This window comes from Petromyzon marinus, unplaced genomic scaffold (assembly GCF_048934315.1).
Source record: "Petromyzon marinus isolate PM22_M1 ecotype Great Lakes invasive population unplaced genomic scaffold, UKy_Petmar_22M1.pri1.0 PM_G_Scaffold_171, whole genome shotgun sequence".
NCBI lineage: Eukaryota > Metazoa > Chordata > Hyperoartia > Petromyzontiformes > Petromyzontidae > Petromyzon > Petromyzon marinus.
The window spans coordinates 185582-211399 of NW_027422730.1; the positions used below are offsets into that span (position 1 = coordinate 185582).

Sequence of the window (25818 nt, forward strand, 5' to 3'; positions counted from 1 at the left end):
CCTTGAATTTGATTGGTCCACACCCGAGACGGCTTTTCTTAGAGCCTAGTCTCCACTGGTGTTGGACCAGAAGACGCCAAAAGGCGTACAACTCAAAAACAGCGCACTATCAGAGTATTGAGGGCTCGGGGTGAGCATTTACATTATGAGACCTCCTTTGCCAGTAACAAGATATAGGAATAGGTTTTTACCCTTTTAACTGGCACCAAAAACTGACACCTTTATTCAAGGCATCATGTCTGCAATAACCGCAACACAAGCAGTCAAAATGCAAGCAAAAAGACAACTCTGATAACGATATTGGCACTGTCCTTGAATTTGATTGGTCCACACCCGAGACGGCTTTTCTTAGAGCCTAGTCTCCACTGGTGTTGGACCAGAAGATGCCAAAAGGCGTACAACTCAAAAACAACGCACTATCAGAGTATTGAGGGCTCGGGGTGAGCATTATGAGACCTCCTTTGCCAGTAACAAGATATAGGAATAGGTTTTTACCCTTTTAACTGGCACAAAAAACTCAAATTCAAGGACAGTGCCAATATTATTATCAGAGTTGTCTCTTTTGTTTGCATTTTGACTGCTTGTGTTGTGGTTATTGCAGACATGATGCCTTGAATAAAGGTGTCAGTTTTTCGTGCCAGTTTAAAAGGGTAGAACCTATTACTATATCTTGTTACTGGCAAAGGAGGTCTCATAATGTAAATGCTCTCGGATGCCGTCTGAACGTTCCCTTTCTCTCCCCCCTCCCCCCCCCCCACGTGCTCCCCGAGCCTCTCAGGAGCTCAACGTGAAACGCCTTGCCAAGCAAAACAAAAAATATTGGGACGCGACCCAAAGGCCGTTGCGAGCACAGCGACGGAGACCGACGCAGTGGCCGGCGTTCCGTGTTTGATAAAATCGAAAAGCACCGTTAGACCTCCTTTGCCAGTGCCAAAATATAATAATATAATAGGGGTTTTCCCCCTTTTTTCTGGCAACAAAACTGAAACCTTTTTTTACAAGGATTCATGTCGCTGCATCGACCACAATACCTGCAGTCAAAACGCAAACAAAAAAACCTACTATGATAATATATATGTGGCATTGTCCTTGAAACTGATTGGTCCACACCTAGGGACGGCTTTCTTTTGAGCCTCGACCCAATTGGTGCTAGACCACATGACGCCAAAAGGCGTCACACAGCTCAAAGACAATGCACTATCCAGGTAATGAGGGCTCGGGGTGAGCATCTACATCATTGGACCTCCTTTGCCAGTGCCAAAATATAATAATAGAGGGGTTTTCCCCCTTTTTTTGGCAACAAAACTGAAACCTTTTTTTACGAGGAGTCACGTCGCTGCATTGACCACAATATACCTGCAGTCAAAATTCAAACAAAAAACCTACTATGATAATATATGTGGCATTGTCCTTGAAACTGATTGGTCCACGCCAAAAGGCGTCACACAGCTCAAAGACAATGTACGCCTTTTGGCGTCATCTTGTCGAGCACCAATTGGGTCGAGGCTCAAAAGAAAGCCGTCCCTTGGTGTGGACCAATCAGTTTCAAGGACAATGCCACATATATATTATCATAGTAGGTTTTTTGTTTGCATTTTGACTGCAGGTATTGTGGTTAATGCAGTGACGTGAATCCTCGTAAAAAGGTTTCAGTTTTATTGCCAGAAAAAAGGGGAAAAACCCTATTATTATAAATCGAAAAGCGATTGTGTTTTTTTTTGGGTAACAAAGTGCGAGCCCCAATACGGCAACGCTGCATAGCTTGCTCAAGCAGGTGACTTCGCTGGCGGAAAACAATCCCAACGCAATTGAACCATTTCAGAGAAGTGGGGCGGGTGGGAAGATAAATCGAAATCATTTAATGTAGCTGCTACAAAGCTTTGGAACCATCTAGCATCGTCTCTTAGCACCTTCACTCTGTCATCTCTGTCCTCACCTAAACCGACTGTTAAGATCACAAAAGTTTCAAATGTGAATGTAAATAGTACAATCTAATTGATTTATTTTAAAAATGTGAACCTGTGTAATTGTTCAAATAGAATGATTTGCTGAGCCACCATTGACAAAGAGCTTTTTTGGCTCATTGGGCTTTACTTGGCTAATGAACTTGTGAACTACAATCGCGACGTTGAACGTCGTCCGCTCTTCTGGCTGATATTGCGATAGACGACATTGAAATGTGCTCACCAGCGTTTCGCAATGTTTCATGTCGTTATTGTCGCTTGCAATCTTCAAATTACCTAAAAATATTAATCGAGTGATAATATTAATTAAGGATTACCAATAAACGTTGGACAACGATGAAAATATATTAAACAGACGTTAACAATGTACACTCCTGATAGAGGTCAAATGTCACACGTGCGATAAATAATTAACACTCGCAATGGTCACTGACACTCTCAAAACGTTGCCTACCTATTTCTGTATTTTTTTCACGAATATTTCTTTCAAGCCTGCTACGAATCTCAGCTTCTTCGCTGCGCCTGATAAAAAAAAAAACATAACAAGACATCTGCCTCATTTAATTGTTAAAAAAAATGTCATACACAACGCAGCACACAATCAATGCAAGACGAAAATCGTCCCCGTGTAGCCTTAACAGACTGTTGGGTCAAGTGCTGCTCGCGAGCATCATTGTTAAGGCCGGCACGGTACACGAGGGGGTGGGTGGCCAGCACCACGCCCGGCCGCCTTTGTCTCCCCAGTGGCAATGTTCACACACCGCACCAGGGTACTCATTTGAGGCCGAGTTGAGTGGAGGCCCGGGACCGGTTCAGATAATCGTCACGCGGACGTTGTGTTCGTGATGTGCGGCAGAAGCCAGATTAAACGATGCAGAAAACTGCATCGGTAAACAAACTGTACTCTATTATTGGTTCTTTCGGTAAAGTCACCACGTAGAAGGGAAACAATAAAATAATAAAAATATAAAACGATAAAATTCTCACGTGTGAAAACCACATATCAAGAAAATTTTCTTGCAGTGGTTTTCACACCTGACGATGATTGCTTGCGTTGCAGTCGAAACGTCGTGAGAATTTAATTGTTTTATATTTTTATTATTTTAGTGTTTCCCTTCTACGTGGTGACTTTACCGAAAGAACCAAGAATATAAATCGCTGCAGTCACGAAAGCTTTAAATAAAAATTTAAACTGTACTGTATTTGTTTTGCTTTACAGATACAACAACAGTCAGAGATGTTCTACGCAATGCAGCGCCTTCTCCTTAGTAGCTCCCAACGTCTGAAATTCACAAACTTGAAAACTCGCTAATAACTTAATTGGGGGAAACACGAAGCAACTGTCGCCCCCTACTGCAAAATAATTGCAGACCCAGCGCATCGTGGCTGCTTCTCCCTCTCCCCCCTCCTCCGTTCCGAACAATGATGGACTCGTCCGTCTGAACAAAGCTCGTCGCTTTCCGTGGTGCTAACGTTGAAACAAGGAAAAAATAAACCGGCATGCTAATCCGTCACACTAACATTCTGCCTTTAACATCCTGCTAATCCAACACATTAACACAGCTATTTCAATGCTAAATTATTCTGTTGATATGTAAACTCGGACTTTAACACCCTGCTAATCCAACACATTAACACAGCTACTTCAATGCTAAATCCTTCTGTTGATATGTAAACTCTGACTTTAACATAGCTACTTCCGTGACCAGTCACATGCTGATCCCTCACACTAACATCATGCTAATCTCCCAGTTACATTCTAATTTGTTGACTTTAACATCCTGCTAATCCAACACATTAACACAGCTACATCAATGCTAAATCCTTATGTTGATATGTAAACTCGGACTTTAACATAGCTACTTCCGTGACCAGTCACATGCTGATCCCTCACGTTAACATTCTGCTAATCTCCCAGTTACATGCTAATTCCTCACATCAACATCATGCTAATCTCCCAGTTACATGCTAATTCCTCACATTAACATCCTGCTAATCTCCCAGTTACATGCTAATTCCTCACATCAACATCATGCTAATCCAACACATTAACTTAGCTACTTCAATGCTAAATCCTTCTGTTGATATGTAAACTCTGACTTTAACATAGCTACTTCCGTGACCAGTCACATGCTGATCCCTCACACTAACATCATGCTAATCTCCCAGTTACATGCTAATTTCTGACTTTAACATCCTGCTAATCCAACACATTAACACAGCTACATCAATGCTAAATCCTTATGTTGATATGTAAACTCGGACTTTAACATAGCTACTTCCGTGACCAGTCACATGCTGATCCCTCACGTTAACATTCTGCTAATCTCCCAGTTACATGCTAATTCCTCACATCAACATCATGCTAATCTCCCAGTTACATGCTAATTCCTCACATTAACATCCTGCTAATCTCCCAGTTACATGCTAATTCCTCACATCAACATCATGCTAATCTCCCAGTTACATGCTAATTCCTCACATTAACATCATGCTAATCCAACACATTAACTTAGCTACTTCAATGCTAAATCCTTCTGTTGATATGTAAACTCCTTCGTCAAGGGGCTCTGCTCCTCCCACCCAGCTTAAAAGACGCTGCCAAGCTTAGCAGTGTTCACTCGAGCGCCGTCTTCCCGACAGTTCTGTTCCTTCACCTGAGGAAGGCTACTTGTGTTGTGGCCGAAACGTCGTGAGAATTTTATTTTATGTTTTATTTTTATTATTTTATTTCCATTCTACGTGGTGGTGACTTTACCGAAAGAACCAAGAATATGAATCCCTGCAGTCACGAAAGCTTTAAATGGAAATTTAAACTGTACTGTATTTGTTTTGCTTTACAGATACCACAACAGTCAGAGATGTTCTACGCAATGCAGCGCCTTCTCCTTAGTAGCTCCCAACGTCTGAAATTCACAAACTTGAAAACTCGCTAATAACTTAATTGGGGGAAACACGAAGCAATTGTCGCCCCCTACTGCAAAACAATTGCAGACCCCCTTCTAAACGTGAACACTGCGGGGCAGTGTCCTTCACTGCAAGGCCGGCGGGCCACGAGCGGCCCCTGGTGGCCTCTTGTGCGGCCTCTGACAATACCCAGATCTGAAATCACCTCCCCATCGTCGTCGTCGTCGTCGTCCTCGTGTGCTGCTGTCAAACCCAGCGGTGTTAAAACGTGTGGCGGCCCTCACGCTGTACCGTGTCTTATCGGCGGACGTGCCCCACCCCCCCCGACCCGCCCTCGCCCTCCGCCACCTCTGAAAATGAGTGAAGAACACCACCGTGGTGCTTTCCTGCGTCAACCAGCGTAGTACGTGACAATAGCGACGCAACGATAATTAACATCTTCTTTGGTTCTTTCGGTAAAGTCACCATCACGTAGATTGAGAATAAAATAATAAATTGATAAAATGACACGATAAAATTCTCACGACATTTCGGGCCACGACACAAGCGGCCTTCATCAGGTGAAGGGACGAGAATGTCTGGAGGACAGCGCTGGAGCGCTGAGGCAGTCTCGTCCCTTCACCTGATGAAGGCCGCTTGTGTTGTGGCCGAAACGTCGTGAGAATTTTATCGTGTTATTTAATTTTATTAATTTATTATTTAATACAATTAATCCTTGCAGTCACGAACGCTTTAAATCGATGATTAATGTCTCGGCACGCGCCACGTTCCGTGTTGTAAAAGTTCACCACTTGCCTCTGGCTGGCTGCTGCTGTCAACTCTTCGTTTGCCTTCTCCAGGTTTTGCACAATCACGTTCAGGTCCCGACGTTCATGCTGCAGCTTGTCGCACGACAGCCGCTGCCCCGCGGTGCTTGCGGTGAACTCTCGCTCCTTCTCCGCAAAACTTCTCTCCGCGTTTTGCATCCCAGCCTGCATTCAGACCGTACGATGATGAAATCGATGAGGCGGGTGACCCGCTGCATTTGTTCAGATACAGTGAAAAAAGCTTGAGACTTTTCCAAAAAGGCTAAGAGAAAACCATTCCTTATTCTTGATTCTTTCGGTAAAGTCGCCACGTAGAAGGGAAACTATAAAATGATTAAAATATCAAACAATTAAATTCTCACGACATTTCGACGGCAACACAAGCAATCATCATCAGGTGTGAAAACCACAGCAAGAACATTTGGAATAAGTGGCGGTGAAAAATGTTTCTTGCTGTGGTGTTCACACCTGATGATGATTGCTTGAGTTGCCGTCGAAACGTCGTGAGAATTTTATTGTTGTATATTTTTATTATTTTATTGTTTCCTTTCTACGTGGCGACTTTACCCGAAAGAACCAAGAATATGAATCCCTGCAGTGACCAAAGCTTTAAATCAAAAAGAAAACCATTCCGTTAAAAATATCCAGTTAAGGAATGCAGACAATATTAGCGATGTAATAAATATGAACGGATACATATTCTTAGCTCTTTCGGTAAAGTCACGTTGAAGGGAAACAATAAAAATAATAAAATATATATAAAACAATAAAAATTCTCACGACGTTTCGACCATAACACAAACGGTCATCATCAGGTGTGTCGGTTTGCATTAATGTATTTATTTTTAAAACACCGTTTAAACACCGTTTAAAAATAAATTAATTAATGCAAACCGACACACCTGATGACGACCGTTTGTGTTATGGTCGAAACGTCGTGAGAATTTTTATTGTTTTAAATATATTTTATTATTTTGTTTCCCTTCAACGTGGTGACTTTACCGAAAGAGCTAAGAATATGAATCGCTGCAGTCACGAAAGCTTTAAATAAAAAAAATGAACGGATAGGTCACCTGCAGCGTGCTTTCAATTTCCCGACGGCGATTTACTTCGAGTTTCAGGGTACCACTTTCTTTCTGCATTTGCTCAAGCCGTGCTTGAAAGTTGCCTGTTAATTCACGCAAAACAAATGAAATCGGGATCGACTTTCACGGTCGGGACGTGCAGACATTTGCCCACCGCGCACACGCACAAACACATCCGGGCTCGTTGGCAATAAAAAGCGGGCAACTTGAAGTGTGCTCTCACGCTCTGTTTCTTCGAGTCGAGCGCAGCTTTCAATGGAATCTTGCAGCTTTTGCGAGGCCATTTTGAGCTCTTCATTTTTTAACTCCAACAGCTCGGACATTTCTTTGGCCTAAGAGCGAAAAGACGGAACTCTCTGTTTGCTAACTACTGAACGACAAAGATAATAATACGACTTTACGCACGGATCTATGAAATGACCTACTGCTGGGCAAGGCGAGTTTTCTGGTTTGAAAGTCATCATTGAAGTCAGATAAGTTGTGTTTACCAGACTGAAATGAACTTGAGAAATCAAGACAAAGAGGTCGAAATGTGCAGATCCCATATATTTCGTTGAACAAATGCGTTTAGGGCACTGAATACGTTCTAAAGTGGAAATAATTCACATTTTAAGCATTATATTGTTATACAGACGTTTGTAAATTGTAAAAGCAATGTATGAACACTGTACACAATGGCAATAGTAGGCGTTAAAGGCAATAGTTTGGGATAGGAACATTAATATATCAGTTTTTATTTGAAGGTGATCTTGATCTTCAAAGGATATTTTATGATTGAGACAGGCATGCCTTTAGGAGCTGCATTTCTTACATTTGAAATCAACAAAAATTAATGAGCCTGAATTATAACAGACCCTTGGGGTTTGAGCTATATATATACACACTGGTTTGTAAAAGGTAATGCATGGTCATTTAATCCAATTTTTTTTTTATCCCAACGTGCATTTAAAATGTGAGCAAAAGCGATCAGCTCGTGGATTCGCCCGAACCTGGCTTTCTTTAATCGTCAACTTGTTTACAAAGTCCCACCGCGCTCTTTCCATTTCTTCCACAGCTGCTTCCACTGCGTACGACACACGCGTCATGCATTTAAAATGTGAGCAAAAGCGATGAGCTCATGAATTCGCGCGAACCTGGCTTTCTTTAATCGTCAACTTGTTTACAAAGTCCCACCGCGCTCTCCCCGTCGCTTCCACGGCTGCTTCCACTGCGTACGACACACGCGCGTCGCACGTTCGACAAAGTGGCTGAGCGCGTCAATATTCATCCAGTAAAAACCACAACGGTCATTGATCATCATCGACAGTGCTCTGCGTATCACTGAGCAGCCGTGCATTGCGTCACCCGGCACGAGACTCACCTTTGCCCAACGCAATATTCTTGTCATTTTGAGACTTTAAATTCAATTCGCTGAAAGTCACCGCAAACGTCTTTAAGAGAGGATGACAGCGGGGATCCAGCATTAATGTTAAATGTGCACGTGCGTACGTTTATACCGTTACACGTTTCTCAAGAAATATAATTAAATGAAAACAAAATTTAAAAAGCATCACACATTTTACCTTCAGTTCTGCTTTCAGCGACGAATGAACAGCTTCCACTTCTTCTTGTTCTGTTTCAGCTGCCATTATCACCGTGCGGACGTGACCCACGTGAGTCAACGACAAGCAAGTTTAATCACTAAACGTGTTACACCGTCAACGTCCATTATCACCGTACGCACGTGACCCACGTGAGTCAACGACAATCAAGTTTAATCACTAAACGTGTTACACCGTCAATGTCATTATCACCGTACGCATGTGACCCACGTGAGTCAACGACAATCAAGTTTAATCACTAAACGTGTTACACCGTCAACGTCCATTATCACCGTACGCACGTGACCCACGTGAGTCAACGACAAGCAAGTTTAATCACTAAACGTGTAACACCGGCAACGTCCAATGGTCGGCGAATGTTGAGAATGTACCTCTGGTTAATGTTTGTTGCACTGAAGAGGACTGGCCCTTCAGATCGTCACACATCTGCCTGGTGGCACGGATCCTTACGGACACGGGCACATTGCAAGGACGGCGGGTCAGAAAACCTTCGTAGGAACGTATCCGCCATTTTAAGGCAAAGCGCATTGCAGATGAAGATATTCTTGGTTCTTTCGGTGAAGTCACGTAGAAGGGAAACAACAAAATAAAAACTCACCGTGATTTTGTTGTTTTCTGTGACTTTACAGAAAGAACCAAAGAACGTGAATTCCTGCAGTCGCGAAAGTTTTTAAAATGAAAATGCAGAGAGGATGTTGGTGTCATCAACAAGTCGCTCGTTTGTTCTGCCGGCGTGACCTCTGACCTCCACCCAGTAGTCCACTCAGGGGCGGAGCAACAGGGGGGGATGGGGGGGGTCAGCCCCCCCCCCTGAAAATTTGGGGAAGTCGGCAATCGGGATAACCGGATATCCGGCTGCTGCAAAATGCCGCAGGCTGCCACCTTGTGATGCCACCTTGTGTGCTGCCCTGCAGGCTGTCACCTTGTGCTGCCCTGCAGGCTGCCACCTCGTGTGCTGCCCTGCAGGCTACCACCTTGTGTGCTGCCCTGCAGGCTACCACCCCGTGTGCTGCCCTGCAGGCTACCACCTTGTGATGTCACCTTGTGCTGCCCTGCAGACTGCCACCTTGTGCTGCTGCCCTGCCAGCTGCCACCTTGTGATGTCACCTTGTGATGTCACCTCGTGCTGCCCTGCAGGCTGCCACCTTGTGTGCTGCCCTGCAGGCTGCCACCTTGCGTGCTGCCCTGCAGGCTGCTTGAGCGGCAGCCTTGCGAACTTATCGAACTTACTGGCCACGTCGGCGGCTCCGACCTATTAATAAACTCCGCAGCTCAAATCCAATAATTAGTTTTATACATTTGTGGTGCCCATTGGAAAACACAAACACACTGAGATATCTCAGAATGTTGAAGTCAGCAACCCCCCCAAAGTCAAAATCCTGGCTCCTCGCCCCTGAGTCCACCGGACATCTCTGAAATCTACCGGACATTTGTTACAAAAAAAAGAGCTTCATTGCTCTTCGGGTTTCTCCAGTAAGTTTAGGAACCTAAACAGAGGACAAAGATGAAATTCGAGGGAAATGAATAACTTCTTACTTCTCCATTAAATCTCCTTTGATGTCAATCACGTCTTGAAGTTGCGCGCTGAGGTGTACATTTTCAAGCTGAAAGGAAACACGACACACACACTTCGCTGAGGTGACGCATACCGCTTCAACACAGTTGTCTGATAATTGTTATCTGACACACAGCACTGATAATGACGTTCGGGTTTCATAAAGCATCGTCAATCATGCAGACAAAGCGATCGCTGAGGAACCACAGACACGAATCTTATTGCTGTCCAGTTGAAGCTACAAACAGATTAGAAGCACCTTTAAATTATTGTCTTGGCAAACCAAGTGTTTCTCTATTTTAGTTAACAATGACGAATGATGAGTGGACACAATTACCAATCATAATGATGACTATGGGGAATCCACAAAAACAACCTAATCGTGATTATAACCAGACGAAATTAATGAGTCTGAAACAATATGCAAATGTAGCAACGTTATTTGAGATGCCACTGCATCTCCCATTGAGCACGGTTGGCTACGTACGGTGTGAAAGAAGTTCAACATACACACACGTAGCACGGTTGGCTACGTACTGTGTGAAAGATGTTCAACATACACACACATAGCACGGTTGGCTACGTACGGTGTGAAAGAAGTTCAACAAACACACACACAGCACGGTTGGCTACGTACGGTGTGAAAGATGTTCCACATACACACACGTAGCACGGTTGGCTACGTACGGTGTGAAAGATGTTCAACATACACACACACATAGCACGGTTGGCTACGTACGGTGTGAAAGAAGTTCAACATACACACACGTAGCACGGTTGGCTACGTACGGTGTGAAAGAAGTTCAACATACACACACATAGCACAGGTGGCTACGTACGGTGTGAAAGAAGTTCAACAAACACACACATAGCACGGTTGGCTACGTACGGTGTGAAAGAAGTTCAACATACACACACACGTAGCACGGTTGGCTACGTACGGTGTGAAAGAAGTTCAACATACACACACGTAGCACGGTTGGCTACGTACGGTGTGAAAGATGTTCAACATACACACACATAGCACGGTTGGCTACGTACGGTGTGAAAGAAGTTCAACACACACACACACATAGCACGGTTGGCTACGTACGGTGTGAAAGATGTTCAATATACACACACAGCACGGTTGGCTACGTACGGTGTGAAAGAAGTTCAACATACACACAGTGCACTGAGGAAAACCAAACCTGATCATTGGCTACGTGTCTACGTCAAAAGATTGATGAAGTTTACCGATTAGCTGACAATAAATGTTTGGGTTTGGAGAAATGAGGAGCCACTCACACCAACATTGAATGAAAGCGTTTCACTGCTTTAGTCGACAAGACTAAGAGATTTATTTTTGGTTCTTTCGGTAAAGTCACCACGTAGAAGGGAAACAATAAAGTAATACAAATATAAAACAATATAATTCTCACGACGTTTCGACGGCAACACAAGCAATCATCGTCAGGTGTGAAAACCACAGAAAGAAAATTTTAAAAAAGTGGCGGTGACATTTTTTTCTTGCGGTGGTTTTCACACCTGATGATGATCGCTTGCGTTGCAGTCGAAACGTCGTGAGAATTTTATTGTTTTAAATTTTTATTATTTTATTTTTTCCCTTCTACGTGGCGACTTTACCGAAAGAATCAAGAAGAAGACGAAGAAGAGATTTGAAGTTTACGTCACTGCAGGAATCCATAATCTTTGGTTCATTTGGTAAAGTCACCACCACGTAGAAGGGAAACAATAAAATAATAAAAAATATCAAACAATAAAAGTCTCACGACGTTTCGACTGCAACACAAGCAATCATCATCAGGTGTGAAAACCACAGCAAGAATTTTTTTTTAAAGAGCGGCGGTGAAAATTGTTTTCTTGCTGTGGTTTTCACACCTGACGATGATCGCTTGCGTTGCAGTCGAAACGTCATGATAATTTGATCGTTTTAAATTTGTATTATTTTATTGATTCCCTTCAACGTGGCGGTGACTTTACCGAAAGAACCAAGAATATGAATCCCTGCAGTCACGAAATATTTAAATAAAAATTTAATAAGACTAAGAGATTTGAAGTTTTTCGTCACCGCAGGAATCCACAGTCTTTGCTTTCATTCAAGTAAAGTCGCGTAGCGCGTATAAAAATACAACACAAAATAATAAATCAAATCACGACGTTTCCATCGCGACACCACAGGCGGCGGTCGTCCTCAGGCGAAAATAAAAATTAAACCTCTTGCTGCTGCTGCTGTTGTTGTTGTTGTGACAGGACTCTCTCGCTGGTTCAGCAGTTCCACTGCAGGGATTACTTTTTTTACCGCCCTAGGACAAAGCGCTTGAGGTGTTGCGATCGAAACGTCGTGGACATTTTATCATCTTTATACCTACCACGTGACTTTACCGAAGTAACCAAAGATTAAAGGCCAAGAGAATGACCGCGCGCAATGCACAAATACTCCGCGGAAACTCGACAAGTCGTCGGCCCGCAAACCAACTCAGCCACCCCTAGCAACAAAATGCATTCGCTTGTTTCTCTAAATAGCAGTAACACTAAATCACTCATATTACGGGAATACAAACGCTTTATTTTTTTAAACGCAGCTACGAGGTTTTTTTTTAGGGGGGGCGCATTTAGACCCGAGGGTTAAGGTCGTTTTTCCTCACCTAATTTTTAAATATCACGAGTTTAATTTAATAATAATAATGACGTACATTGTAATTACTCTCCGGATCAGCCTGCATCACAACCCCGCGAACCACCCGGAGGAGCATGGAGGACCACCGGTGGTACGGGGGAGGGAGGGAGGGTGACCACACTGTGAGAAGCACTGCTTTAGAGAAATAAGACCACTTACTGCTGCTGCTGTTGCCCACCTGTGTTACTCACAGCCCTGAGGACCACCCGGAGGAGCGTGGTGGACCACCGGTGATACCGGGGGTGAGTGACCACACTGAGAAGCACTGCTTTAGAGAAATGAGACCACTTACTGCTGCTGCTACCCACCTGTGTTTGTCGAGTTGATTTCTGCAGAGCGTCGGCCGTCTCCTGGGCCATTCTGACAGCTTCCTCCTTTTTGCTGAGCTCAGAGTGAACTCTGACCTTCCACATGTTCAACTTGTTCATTTCACAGCGCAAAGAATTGTACGTCCTTGACACGTGATCTTTATTCTGCGAAGAAAAAAAAACAACCAAACACAACACACGGCATGAGGAGCGTGTGTCAGCAGCTTCCCAAGCCGTAGTGTCGTGAACACATCAAGATTTTCCGCTGCCCGATGACCGATCATTCGCGATAAACGTTCTTGGGTTGGCTCGCGTAAGTGTGTGTCGTTACCCTCCACCACCCGACCCAGCCAGTGAGGTTTGTCACGTAAACAAAACGCGCCAGTGAATTACTACTTCGGCCCACCGGTGTGTCGGAGAGTAAATCCACAACATTTACACATTCATACTTTACGCGATATAACCCAAAAAACATTTATTATACGAATATAATTGGTCGTGAAAGCCTACGTGTTGAACTGATTATTATTACTCCATTTCAACCGAAAACTCGATCAAGTCATGTACAAGCACAAATACACGTTTTTTTTATTTTTTAAATTAACTTTCCCTTAAAACGTCTTTGCCAAGTGCTGTGAACGTAAAAAGGTTTAAGGCGCAGATCTGAAATTGTTTGATCGTAATCACTGCTGGCAAAAGGGCCTCCACTAGAGGGCGCTCAGTAGAGGCTGAACTCTTCCACGCTGTTCAAGACGTCTTGGAAGAAAAACCCTCACTAGGGGCTGAACTCTTCCACGCTGGGGAGACGTCTTGGTAGAGAAACCCTCACTAGGGGCTGAACTCTTCCACGCTGTTCAAGACGTCTTGGAAGAGAAACCCTCCCTAGGGGCTGAACTCTTCCACGCTGGGGAGACGTCTTGGTAGAGAAACCCTCACTAGGGGCTGAACTCTTCCACGCTGTTCAAGACGTCTTGGAAGAGAAACCCTCCCTAGGGGCTGAACTCTTCCACGCTGGGGAGACGTCTTGGTAGAGAAACCCTCACTAGGGGCTGAACTCTTCCACGCTGTTCAAGACGTCTTGGAAGTGAAACCCTCACTAGGGGCTGAACTCTTCCACGCTGTTCAAGACGTCTTGGTAGAGAAACCCTCACTAGGGGCTGAACTCTTCCACGCTGTTCAAGACGTCTTGGAAGAGAAACCCTCACTAAGGGCTGAACTCTTCCACGCAGTTCAAGACGTCTTCGTAGAGAAACCCTCACTAGGGGCTGAACTCTTCCACGCTGTTCAAGACGTCTTAAAGGAAGAGAAACCCTCACTAGGGGCTGAACTCTTCCACGCTGTTCAAGACGTCTTGGTTAGAGAAACCCTCACTAGGGGCTGAACTCTTCCATGCTGTTCAAGACGTCTTGGTAGAGAAACCCTCACTAGGGGCTGAACTCTTCCACGCTGTTCAAGACGTCTTGGAAGAGAAACCCTCACTAGGGGATGAACTCTTCCACGCTGTTCAAGACGTCTTGGTAGAGAAACCCTCACTAGGGGCTGAACTCTTCCACGCTGGGGAGACGTCTTGGTAGAGAAACCCTCACTAGGGGCTGAACTCTTCCACGCTGTTCAAGACGTTTTGGTAGAGAAACCCTCACTAGGGGCTGAACTCTTCCACGCTGTTCAAGACGTCTTGGTAGAGGAACCCTCACTAGGGGCTGAACTCTTCCACGCTGTTCAAGACGTCTTGGTAGAGAAACCCTCACTAGGGGCTGAACTCTTCCACGCTGTTCAAGACGTCTTGGTAGAGAAACCCTCACTAGGGGCTGAACTCTTCCACGCTGTTCAAGACGTCGTGGAAGAGAAACCCTCACTAAGGGCTAAACTCTTCCACGCTGTTCAAGACGTCTTGGAAGAGAAACCCTCACTAGGGGCTGAACTCTTCCACGCTGTTCAAGACGTCTTGGAAGAGAAACCCTCACTAGGGGCTGAACTCTTCCACGCTGTTCAAGACGTCTTGGTAGAGGAACCCTCACTAGGGGCTGAACTCTTCCACGCCGTTCAAGACGTCTTGGTAGAGAAACCCTCACTAGGGGCTGAACTCTTCCACGCTGTTCAAGACGTCTTGGAAGTGAAACCTTCACTAGGGGCTGAACTCTTCCACGCCGTTCAAGACGTCTTGGTAGAGGAACCCTCACTAGGGGCTGAACTCTTCCACGCTGTTCAAGACGTCTTGGTAGAGAAACCCTCACTAGGGGCTGAACTCTTCCACGCTGTTCCAGACATCTTGGAAGAGAAACCCTCACTAGGGGCTGAACTCTTCCACGCTGTTCAAGACGTCTTGGAAGAGAAACCCTCACTAGGGGCTGAACTCTTCCACGCTGTTCAAGACGTCTTGGTAGAGAAACCCTCACTAGGGGCTGAACTCTTCCACGCTGTTCAAGACGTCTTGGTAGAGGAACCCTCACTAGTGGCTGAACTCTTCCACGCTGTTCAAGACGTCTTGGTAGAGGAACCCTCACTAGGGGCTGAACTCTTCCACGCTGTTCAAGACGTCTTGGAAGAGAAACCCTCACTAGGGGCTGAACTCTTCCACGCTGTTCAAGATGTCTTGGTAGAGAAACCCTCACTAGAGACTGAACTCTTCCACGCTGTTCAAGATGTCTTGGTAGAGAAGCCCTCACTAGGGGCTGAACTCTTCCACGCTGTTCAAGACGTCTTGGAAGAGAAACCCTCACTAGGGGCTGAACTCTTCCACGCTGTTCAAGACGTCTTCGTAGAGAAACCCTCACTAGGGGCTGAACTCTTCCACGCTGTTCAAGACGTCTTGGAAGAGAAACCCTCACTAGGGGCTGAACTCTTCCACGCTGTTCAAGACGCCTTGGAAGTGAAACCCTCACTAGGGGCTGAACTCTTCCACGCCGTTCAAGACGTCTTGGTAGAGGAACCCTCACTAGGGGCTGAACTCTTCCACGCTGTTCAAGATGTCTTGGTAGAGAAACCTTCACTAGGGGCTGAACTCTTCCACGCTGTTCAAGACATCTTGGAAGAGAAACCCTCACTAGGGGCTGAACTCTTCCACGCTGTTCAAGACGTCTTGGAAGAGAAACCCTCACTAGGGGCTGAACTCTTCCACGCTGTTCAAGACGTCTTGGTAGAGAAACCCTCACTAGGGGCTGAACTCTTCCACGCTGTTCAAGACGTCTTGGTAGAGGAACCCTCACTAGGGGCTGAACTCTTCCACGCTGTTCAAGACGTCTTGGAAGAGAAACCCTCACTAGGGGCTGAACTCTTCCACGCTGTTCAAGATGTCTTGGTAGAGAAACCCTCACTAGGGGCTGAACTCTTCCACGCTGTTCAAGACGTCTTGGAAGAGAAACCCTCACTAGGGGCTGAACTCTTCCACGCTGTTCAAGACGTCTTAAAGGAAGAGAAACCCTCACTAGGGGCTGAACTCTTCCACGCTGTTCAAGACGTCTTGGTAGAGGAACCCTCACTAGGGGCTGAACTCTTCCACGCCGTTCAAGACGTCTTGGTAGAGAAACCCTCACTAGGGGCTGAACTCTTCCACGCTGTTCAAGACGTCTTGGAAGTGAAACCCTCACTAGGGGCTGAACTCTTCCACGCCGTTCAAGACGTCTTGGTAGAGGAACCCTCACTAGGGGCTGAACTCTTCCACGCTGTTCAAGACGTCTTGGTAGAGAAACCCTCACTAGGGGATGAACTCTTCCACGCTGTTCAAGACATCTTGGAAGAGAAACCCTCACTAGGGGCTGAACTCTTCCACGCTGTTCAAGACGTCTTGGAAGAGAAACCCTCACTAGGGGCTGAACTCTTCCACGCTGTTCAAGACGTCTTGGAAGAGAAACCCTCACTAGGGGCTGAACTCTTCCACGCTGTTCAAGATGTCTTGGTAGAGAAACCCTCACTAGAGACTGAACTCTTCCACGCTGTTCAAGATGTCTTGGTAGAGAAGCCCTCACTAGGGGCTGAACTCTTCCACGCTGTTCAAGACGTCTTGGTAAAGACACCCTCACTAGGGGCTGAACTCTTCCACGCTGTTCAAGACGTCTTGGTAGAGAAACCCTCACTAGGGGCTGAACTCCTCCACGCTGGGGAGACGTCTTGGAAGTGATGGTAGTACCCACACTTTACCCCACCACATGCGGCCTGCCATTCAACTGCGGTGTACCAATATATACTGCAGAGTGGACAGAGGTGGGACATTGTAGACACGTGCCTATTAAACCTGGCACGCCTGGACATCACGACCTTGTGGACCGCAAGTCCAGCGTGCTGAACCATTGCGCACCGTGGCAGCAGCCCCAAGCTTCGTGAAACTAAATAAATTTTCACTTGAAGCTTTCACGACTGCAGTGATTCACATTCTCGGTTCTTTCGGTAAAGTCACCGCCACGTAGAAAGGGAAACAATAAAATTATCACGACGTTTCGACTGCAACACAAGCAGCGATCATCGTCAGGTGTGAAAACCACAGCAAGAAAATTTGAAAAAAGTTTTTTTTAAACGTCAGTACCACGGAGAGCGATTTGGCAGCTTGTTCAGATGTTTGAAACGTCGCGAGAATTTTATTGTTTTATATTTTTATTATTGTATCGTTTCCCTTCTACGTGGTGACTTTACCGAAAGAACCGAGAATATGAAACTAGATGAATCGGTATTTTCTTAGAATGACCGTATTATTAATGTGAAATAACGATGCACATCTGTGGACACGTTTCAATGTGATCAGCGAGTCATCTTGCCTCTTGCCCATCAAGCGGCAGCGGCGGCGGCGGTGGCGTGCTCTGCCGAGGTTGATGCTGCTCAGTGATGTTTGCTTGAGCTGCGAACAAAAATTGCGCACAATTAAGTTAAAGTACATCCTAGATTTAAAGCTTTCGTGACTGCTAGGATCCATACTCTTTGGTTCTATTGGTTCTATTGGGTTTATTTTCACCTACGTGACTTTACCCAATAGAACCAAAGAGTATTAAAGTACATCGTTCATAATAGCACCGCACGAGATGTACATTGGTACACGTTGACACACGTATCGCTTTTTAGAACTTTCCAACTGAGGTTTAGTGCTCAGCTCAGTCGGGGTGTCTGTCGGCAATGAGAGGTTATGATGAGCATCATAAATATGAATAAATCTTCAGTAAAATTGCGTTCTGATATAAAGTGCTTGCCCTTTGGAGACAAAAGCCAGCATTAAAGGAACCCATCAACTAAACGAAACTAAACTTGTTATTTTACCACGTAAGAGCCCGCTCGGATACGTAGCTCTTGTTCAGAAGCGACCTGGCCACAGTCGATAAGCTCAACAAAGTGGTTCATCACCACGTGTCAATGTATATCAGCCGCATTACTCTTAAACGTCACGTTTTTCTAAATGCGCGGGGAAACAACGCAGGGCATGGAGCAACATCAACACCGCCGTGGGGAGAACGCGCAAACTTTCAAACGCACGGGCGTCAGGGGTCGGGATCGAACCCACGCCCCTCCTGCGTACCGAGCGAGGTAGTTAACATCTCCTAGCCACCGTGATGATGATGATGATGATGAGAGAGAGACACGCAAACTCCAAATACACAGCAACAGGCGTCAGGGTCGGGATCGAACCCACGACCCTCCTGCGTACCGAGCGAGATAGTTAACATCTCCTAGCCACCGTGATGATGATGATGAGAGACACGCAAACTCCAAATACACAGCAACAGGCGTCAGGGGTCGGGATCGAACCCACGACCTCCTGCGTACCGGGCGAGGTAGTTAACGTCTCCTAGCCACCGTGATGATGATGATGAGAGAGAGACACGCAAACTCCAAATACACAGCAACAGGCGTCAGGGGTCAGGATCGAACCCACGACCCTCCTGCGTACCAGGCGAGGTAGTTAACGTCTCCTAGCCAACGCGGTCCACCTGCCCTAGGCACGCACACCTAGGCCGAGCCGCTTTTCATCGCGGCGTGACGGACGTACCGCCTCTTGCGTTCCTGGGGCAAGCGCTGCCTAACCATCGTTATCGTCAATGACTAAGCAGAGCGCCGCACCGTACTTCTGACGTCAAACGCCGGTTGAAAAGCGCAAGCGGAATTCGTGCTCGGCGATCAATGTGGACATCGGAGGATTGAGATCGTTTTAAGTAAAATAAGCGGCGCGATTGGTTTACAGATTAGAGCCAGGCGATACACGGGGCCATGATCTACAGCTGAAACGAATACCTTGACCTTGGCGGTGTCACTTGACCATGACCAAGTTGACTGACCTTGCAATAGCGTCCTCTGTGCTTGACCTTGTTGAACCTGTCCAGTTTCACCACGACCCACTTGACCTTGTCCAAGTTGACCCCAAGCATGACCCAATGGCTCCTGGACTTGGCCCAGTGGACAATGAGATTGCCTTGGCTGACTCAGGCCCTGATTAGGTTGACCTCGGCCTTGCCCCAGCAGACCATGGGCGTGCCCTGACAGTCCCTGGCCCTGCTCGGGTTGATGCTGACCCTGTTTTGGCTGAGTCTGACCTCGGCCCAATTGGGTTTTTTTTTTTCCCGTCGTGATATTGGCTCTGCCCTGGCTGATTGTGGCCTTGAATTGCCACTCCGTCGCCTTCCCCCGGCTGACCCTGCCCTTTATTACCCCAACCTTGAGTCGATGGCCCCTGCCCTGGCTGATTGTGGCCTTGAATTGCCACTCCGTCGCCTTCCCCCGGCTGACCCTGCCCTTTATTACCCCAACCTTGAATCGAAGGCCCCTGCCCTGGCTGATTGTGGCCTTGAATTGCCACTCCGTCGCCTTCCCCCGGCTGACCCTGCCCTTTATTACCCCAACCTTGAACCGATAGCCCCTGGATTTGCCCACCAGATTGACCTTCACCTTGTCCCATCTGACACCACCCGTGACCCAACATCACCTGGAATGGCCCCGTTTGACCGCGACCTTGCCCTAGCTGACTCTGGCCACGGCTCGATGGCTCCCGGACCTGCCTAGATTGACGGTGACCTCGTTCATTCTCTGAAACACTGCCCAAGATGCACCGTATTTTGAAGTCGGGGAGCGTGGAAAAACTGCTGCCCAAATTTCGGCTGAAGGTTTCATTGTCGTTCCCCTCCATGTTGTATTCTTTGCACACTCCTCCGATAGCCGTCTTCCTGCATGACGCACAGACACCGTGTACGTGCACGCAAGAAAAAAAAACAAATGTGGAATTTATTAAGACAGCGCCACTGCTGCAGAGCAATCCAGATGGCACCAGCGAGATCTCTCGGCAAAGCAACTTACAAGTTTAAATGGGAATCATTTTTTTTTTAATTGCCACCGCCCGTCTGTTTACGCTGTAGCGTTAATGGAGGTGGGGGCAAACAGCGTTGTTGCTGCAATTTTTACATTTTTCAAAAATACGAATGCAACAAGTTTCCCAATACGTCAATCGGTAATTGTATTTTCATGGTGTTACTGTATTGATTTTGTGCTTTGCTGCACTGACAATGAGAATCTAGATTCATTTGTCGATTTAAAGCTTTCGTGACTGCAAGGATTCATCTTCTTTGGTTCTTTCGGTAAAGTCACCATCACGTAGAAAGAGAATAAAATAATAAATTGATAAAATAAAATAACACAATAAAATTCTCACGACGTTTCGGCCACAACACAAGTGGCCTTCATCAGATGAAGGGACGAGACTGTCTAGAGGACAGCGCTGGAGCGAGCGCTGTCCCTTCACCTGATGAAGGCCACTTGTGTTGTGGCCGAAACGTCGTGAGAATTTTATCGTGTTATTTTATTTTATTAATTTATTATTTTATTCTCATTCTACGTGGTGGTGACTTTACCGAAAGAACCAAAGAAGATGAATCTAGCTTAACATCAAAGTTCTTCAAATGGAGTTCCCTCAACGTAAGGCCTACCCCGTGCTCCTGATCATTGTGACCACACAATGCTATAATTAGCTGACACGTGCCTATTGATCCAAGAGCCACATCGAGTGAAATTTTTTTTCTTAAGTGTCCTGCATTTAGTTTTTATTTTATTTTAAGATGTAATAACAGTTGTGCTTATTATTGTTATTATACACGTGTGGGAGGAAATCGCAGCACCGGGAGAAAACTCCACGTGGCGTGCGAGGGGGAAACACTCAAACCCCCCCCAAAGAGATGGAAAGTGATGGCGATTTGAATACTTGCTGCCACTGCCTTCACCTGGCGTGCCCAGGGTATGGCCATCCCCTCGACGCCCACGGGAATAGAATTTCACAACATGTTGACATGTTTACACCAAACAATAACACAAAGATCCCACACCGTGTAGCCTGTAACAGGCTGTAGGGGCAAGTGCTGTTAGCGAGCAGCAGCTATGAAGGCTACCGGCACTGTGGCACACGAGGGGGGTGGGTGGCCAGCACCACGCCCGGCCGCCTTTGTCTCCCCAGTGCTAGCGATGTTTTACTACTACACACCGCTACACCAGCTACTCATTTGAGGCTGAGTCGACCTAGGGGAGTCCCAGAACCGGTTGAGATAATCGTCGCCGGCGGTGTTGGAAGGCCCGAAGTGAATCACTCAACAACAACAACACGGTGTGGTGATTAGACCACTAAGCTAGACACATTGTCAAGGCCCCAAGTGGATCACTCAACAACAACAACACTGTGTGGTGATTAGACCACTAAGCTAGACACATTGTCAAGGCCCCAAGTGAATCACTCAACAACAACACCACGGTGTGGTGATTAGACCACTAAGCTAGACACATTGTCAAGGCCCCAAGTGAATCACTCAACAACAACAAGGTGTGGTGATTAGACCACTAAGCTAGACACATTGTCAAGGCCCCAAGTGAATCACTCAACAACACGGTGTGGTGATTAGACCACTAAGCTAGACACATTGTCAAGGCCCCAAGTGAATTACTCACCAACAACAACAACACCACGGTGTGGTGATTAGACCACTAAGCTAGACACATTGTCAAGGCCCCAAGTGAATCACTCAACAACAACAACAACACTGTGTGGTGATTATACCACTAAGCTAGACACATTGTCAAGGCCCCAAGTGAATCACTCAACAACAACAACACCAAGGTGTGGTGATTAGACCACTAAGCTAGACACATTGTCAAGGCCCCAAGTGAATCACTCAACAACAACAACAACACCAAGGTGTGGTGATTAGACCACTAAGCTAGACACATTGTCAAGGCCCCAAGTGAATCACTCAACAACAACACCAAGGTGTGGTGATTAGACCACTAAGCTAGACGCATTGTCAAGGCCCCAAGTGAATCACTCAACAACAACAACACCAAGGTGTGGTGATTAGACCACTAAGCTAGACGCATTGTCAAGGCCCCAAGTGAATCACTCAACAACAACAACACCACGGTGTGGTGGTTAGACCACTAAGCTAGACGCATTGTCAAGGCCCCAAGTGAATCACTCAACAACAACAACACCACGGTGTGGTGATTAGACCACTAAGCTAGACACATTGTCAAGGCCCCAAGTGAATCACTCAACAACAACAACACCAAGGAGTGGTGATTAGACCACTAAGCTAGACACATTGTCAAGGCCCCAAGTGAATCACTCAACAACAACAACACAGTGTGGTGATTAGAACACTAAGCTAGACACATTGTCAAGGCCCCAAGTGAATCACTCAACAACAACACGGTGTGGTGATTAGACCACTAAGCTAGACACATTGTCAAGGCCCCAAGTGAATCACTCAACAACAACAACACCAAGGTGTGGTGATTAGACCACTAAGCTAGACACATTGTCAAGGCCCCAAGTGAATCACTCAACAACAACACGGTGTGGTGATTAGACCACTAAGCTAGACACATTGTCAAGGCCCCAAGCGAATCACTCAACAACAACACCAACACGGTGTGGTGATTAGACCACTAAGCTAGACGCATTGTCAAGGCCCCAAGTGAATCACTCAACAACAACAACACCACGGTGTGGTGATTAGACCACTAAGCTACACACATTGTCAAGGCCCCAAGTGAATCACTCAACAAGGTGTGGTGATTAGACCACTAAGCTAGACACATTGTCAAGGCCCCAAGTGAATCACTCAACAACAACACTGTGTGGTGATTAGACCACTAAGCTAGACACATTGTCAAGGCCCCAAGTGAATCACTCAACAATCTCTCTCTGTAATGATGATGATGATCGTGAACAATGTCTCTCTGTAATGATGATGATCGTGAACAATCTCTCTCTGTAATGATGATGATGATCGTGAACAATGTCTCTCTGTAATGATGATGATCGTGAACAATCTCTCTCTGTAATAATGCTGATCGTGAACAATCTCTCTCTCTGTAATGATGATGATCGTGAACAATCTCTCTCTCTGTAATGATGATCGTGAACAATCTCTCTCTGTAATGATGATGATCGTGAACAATCTCTCTCTGTAATGATGATGATGATCGTGAACAATCTCTCTCTGTAATGATGATGATCGTGAACAATCTCTCTCTGTAATGATGATGATCGTGAACAATCTCTCTCTGTAATGATGATCGTGAACAATCTCTCTGTAATGATGATGATGATCGTGACGTCTGGCACAGATGATGATAGAGTTAGGCCCAAATCAACCTTCGCGATGCTTTGATCCGCCGGCGATTGTAGGCGCAGGAGTCGCCTCGATTGTTGCGGCCTGTACGCCTTGCGGTATACTTCGTACAACTACAGACTCCTAAAGCAACTTAACGAGACGTGAAAGTTAAAACTTTTAAAAATAAAAACCTCCACCACCAAGCCGCGCTGCGTGAGTAGAATAGTGACGCTCGCGCGCCAAGAATCGACTCTTTAAATCGAGAGCAAAGGAATCGAAGGTTGTAGATTCCTTTAGAATCGGCCTATTCCCGTTTAATCGATGCCACAGACGCTCACCGGATATCGATTCTCGCCGGTCGTGCACCGTGCGATAAAGGTCCGTTACCCGAAACGTCGACTATTAAATATTATTCCCCCCCTTTTTAAAGCCGGAGTTAACGACGACTGACGCCGTTGAGTTCGGGTTTGGCTAATTGTGTTGTGTGCCCGTTGCCCCACTGCCAAACGCAGCGCCACCAAATCACGTGGTTAAGTAATCGATTTCAAATCGATAATCGCAAATCGAAACGACGATTTTCCAGCAGCGGCTTGGGGGCCATCGACTGAGGCGAACGTCGCCGGTGGCGTTCACATTCGGTGTGTGTGTGTCTGTGTGTGTGTATGTGTGGAAGGATGCCCTGGTGGTCCCCCTTTTTAAGAAGGGGGACCGCACAGACTGTAACAACTACAGGGGTATCTCACTCCTCAGTGTGCCGGGAAAGGTCCTGGCAAGGATTATTCAGCATCGCCTTGCCAGGCACGCTGAGGAGAGGCTTGCGGAGCCCCAATGCGGTTTCAGGAAAGGGCGGTCCTGCACAGATGCCATATTTTCTGTCCGTCTGCTACAGCAGAGGTGTAGGGAATTCCAACAAGACCTACATCTCTGCTTTATTGACCTGGTCAAGGCCTATGATACCATCAGTAGGCCTGGGCTCTGGGTCGTTCTTCGTGCTTTTGGAGTACCTGACCCTCTGCTCACGATCATTAAGGACCTTCATGATGGTGAGCGGGCCCGGGTAAAACTACGTGGCTGGGAGTCAGAGCCATTCCCTGTACACCTTGGGGTGCGACAGGGATGTCCTCTGGCTCCCAGATTATTTAACATCTATTTTGACCACGTAGTTCGTGAAGCCTTCAATAGCTGTACCGGGGGAATCTCCATATGGTACAGATATAATGGGAGGCTAATCGATGCCCGGGTGCGGTCAAGGGATGGCTCCCTATTGCTCAACCACGTTATGTATGCTGATGATTTGGTAATAGCTGCTCAGTCAGAGGAGGAGATGGAGACGCTGCTGCTGAGACTGGAGCGTGCCACTAAGAGGTGGGGCCTTACCATCAGCCCCACCAAAACTAAGCACCTGCCTGGGTATTTTGTACCATCGGACACTCCACCCCCACAACTCCCAATCTGTGATGGGGCAGTTGTGGAGAGAGTGGAGAGTTTCCCATACCTGGGCAGTGTGCTTATGACTGGCTCCAGTTTAACAGCAGAGGTCTCACTCCGAATCAGTCGAGCGGCAATATCTTTTCATCGGTTGCGTAACGCTATGTGGAAGCTACCTGGTCTGTCGCTCCGCACTAAGCTTCAGGTCTTCTCGGCCACGGTCATTCCCTCCCTTCTCTACGCTTGCGAAACGTGGACCCCCCTAATGGAACATCTTCGCCGGTTAGAAACATTTAGGCTGGCCTGCCTACGATCCATCCTGGGTTTAACCAGACTGGATTGTGTGAGGAGCTCACAAATCCTTGAAAGATCTGGGCAGGGTCCCATTGGTGAGCTCCTCTGGCAGGCAAGGCTGCGATGGCTGGGTCATGTAGCCCGCATGCCCAGCCACCGCATGCCGAAACAGCTTTTGTTTGGCCGGATTGAGGGGGCTAAGCGGGCGCGGCACGGGCTAGAGAAGAGATGGAGTGATGTGGTACAGGAGGACGTGGAGCTGAGTGGACTTGCCGATGACTGGTACCAGCGGTGTCAAGATCGGCCTCTGTGGAGGAGGCTCGTGAAGGATGCTACTGGGCAGTTGGAGGCAGTCGCCCTCCAACAACAACGGAGGGCGGAGGAGCGACGCTCACAACAGCGAGCGGAGCGCCGAGTGGCTAAAACACAGCAGGTTGGCACAGTAGGGGGCACAGGTGGTGCATCAGCCAGTCATCTCAGTCAGTCGACCCGTGGCACCTGGGTCTGCCCCGTGACCTCCTGCCAGCGGGCGTTCGACACTTCACGTGGCCTCAGGGTGCACATAGCCTGGCACAAGCGTCGTGGTGACGTCACCGCCACTTAGTGGCGAATGGCGGTTGTTGTT

General features: G+C 46.7%; 1 protein-coding gene across 1 annotated transcript in view; it reads right to left on the reverse strand.

Annotated features, from left to right (window-relative positions):
• LOC142911195 (uncharacterized) overlaps positions 1 to 19786 on the reverse strand; it is a 134625-nt gene extending 114839 nt beyond the window's left edge. Inside the window, exons 1-13 of the mRNA XM_076060296.1 lie at positions 19161 to 19786; positions 17655 to 17734; positions 12907 to 13071; positions 9900 to 9967; positions 8735 to 8808; positions 8325 to 8383; positions 8123 to 8192; positions 7752 to 7825; positions 6986 to 7094; positions 6751 to 6845; positions 5667 to 5842; positions 2419 to 2486; positions 2188 to 2240 (exon numbers count right to left, since the gene is read on the reverse strand). Coding sequence (XP_075916411.1) covers positions 2188 to 2240; positions 2419 to 2486; positions 5667 to 5842; positions 6751 to 6845; positions 6986 to 7094; positions 7752 to 7825; positions 8123 to 8192; positions 8325 to 8383; positions 8735 to 8808; positions 9900 to 9967; positions 12907 to 13026 — 966 coding nt within the window. The 5' untranslated portion in view covers positions 13027 to 13071; positions 17655 to 17734; positions 19161 to 19786. The remainder of the gene's footprint in view (positions 1 to 2187; positions 2241 to 2418; positions 2487 to 5666; positions 5843 to 6750; positions 6846 to 6985; positions 7095 to 7751; positions 7826 to 8122; positions 8193 to 8324; positions 8384 to 8734; positions 8809 to 9899; positions 9968 to 12906; positions 13072 to 17654; positions 17735 to 19160) is intronic.
• Between the last annotated feature and the right edge of the window lie 6032 nt (positions 19787 to 25818).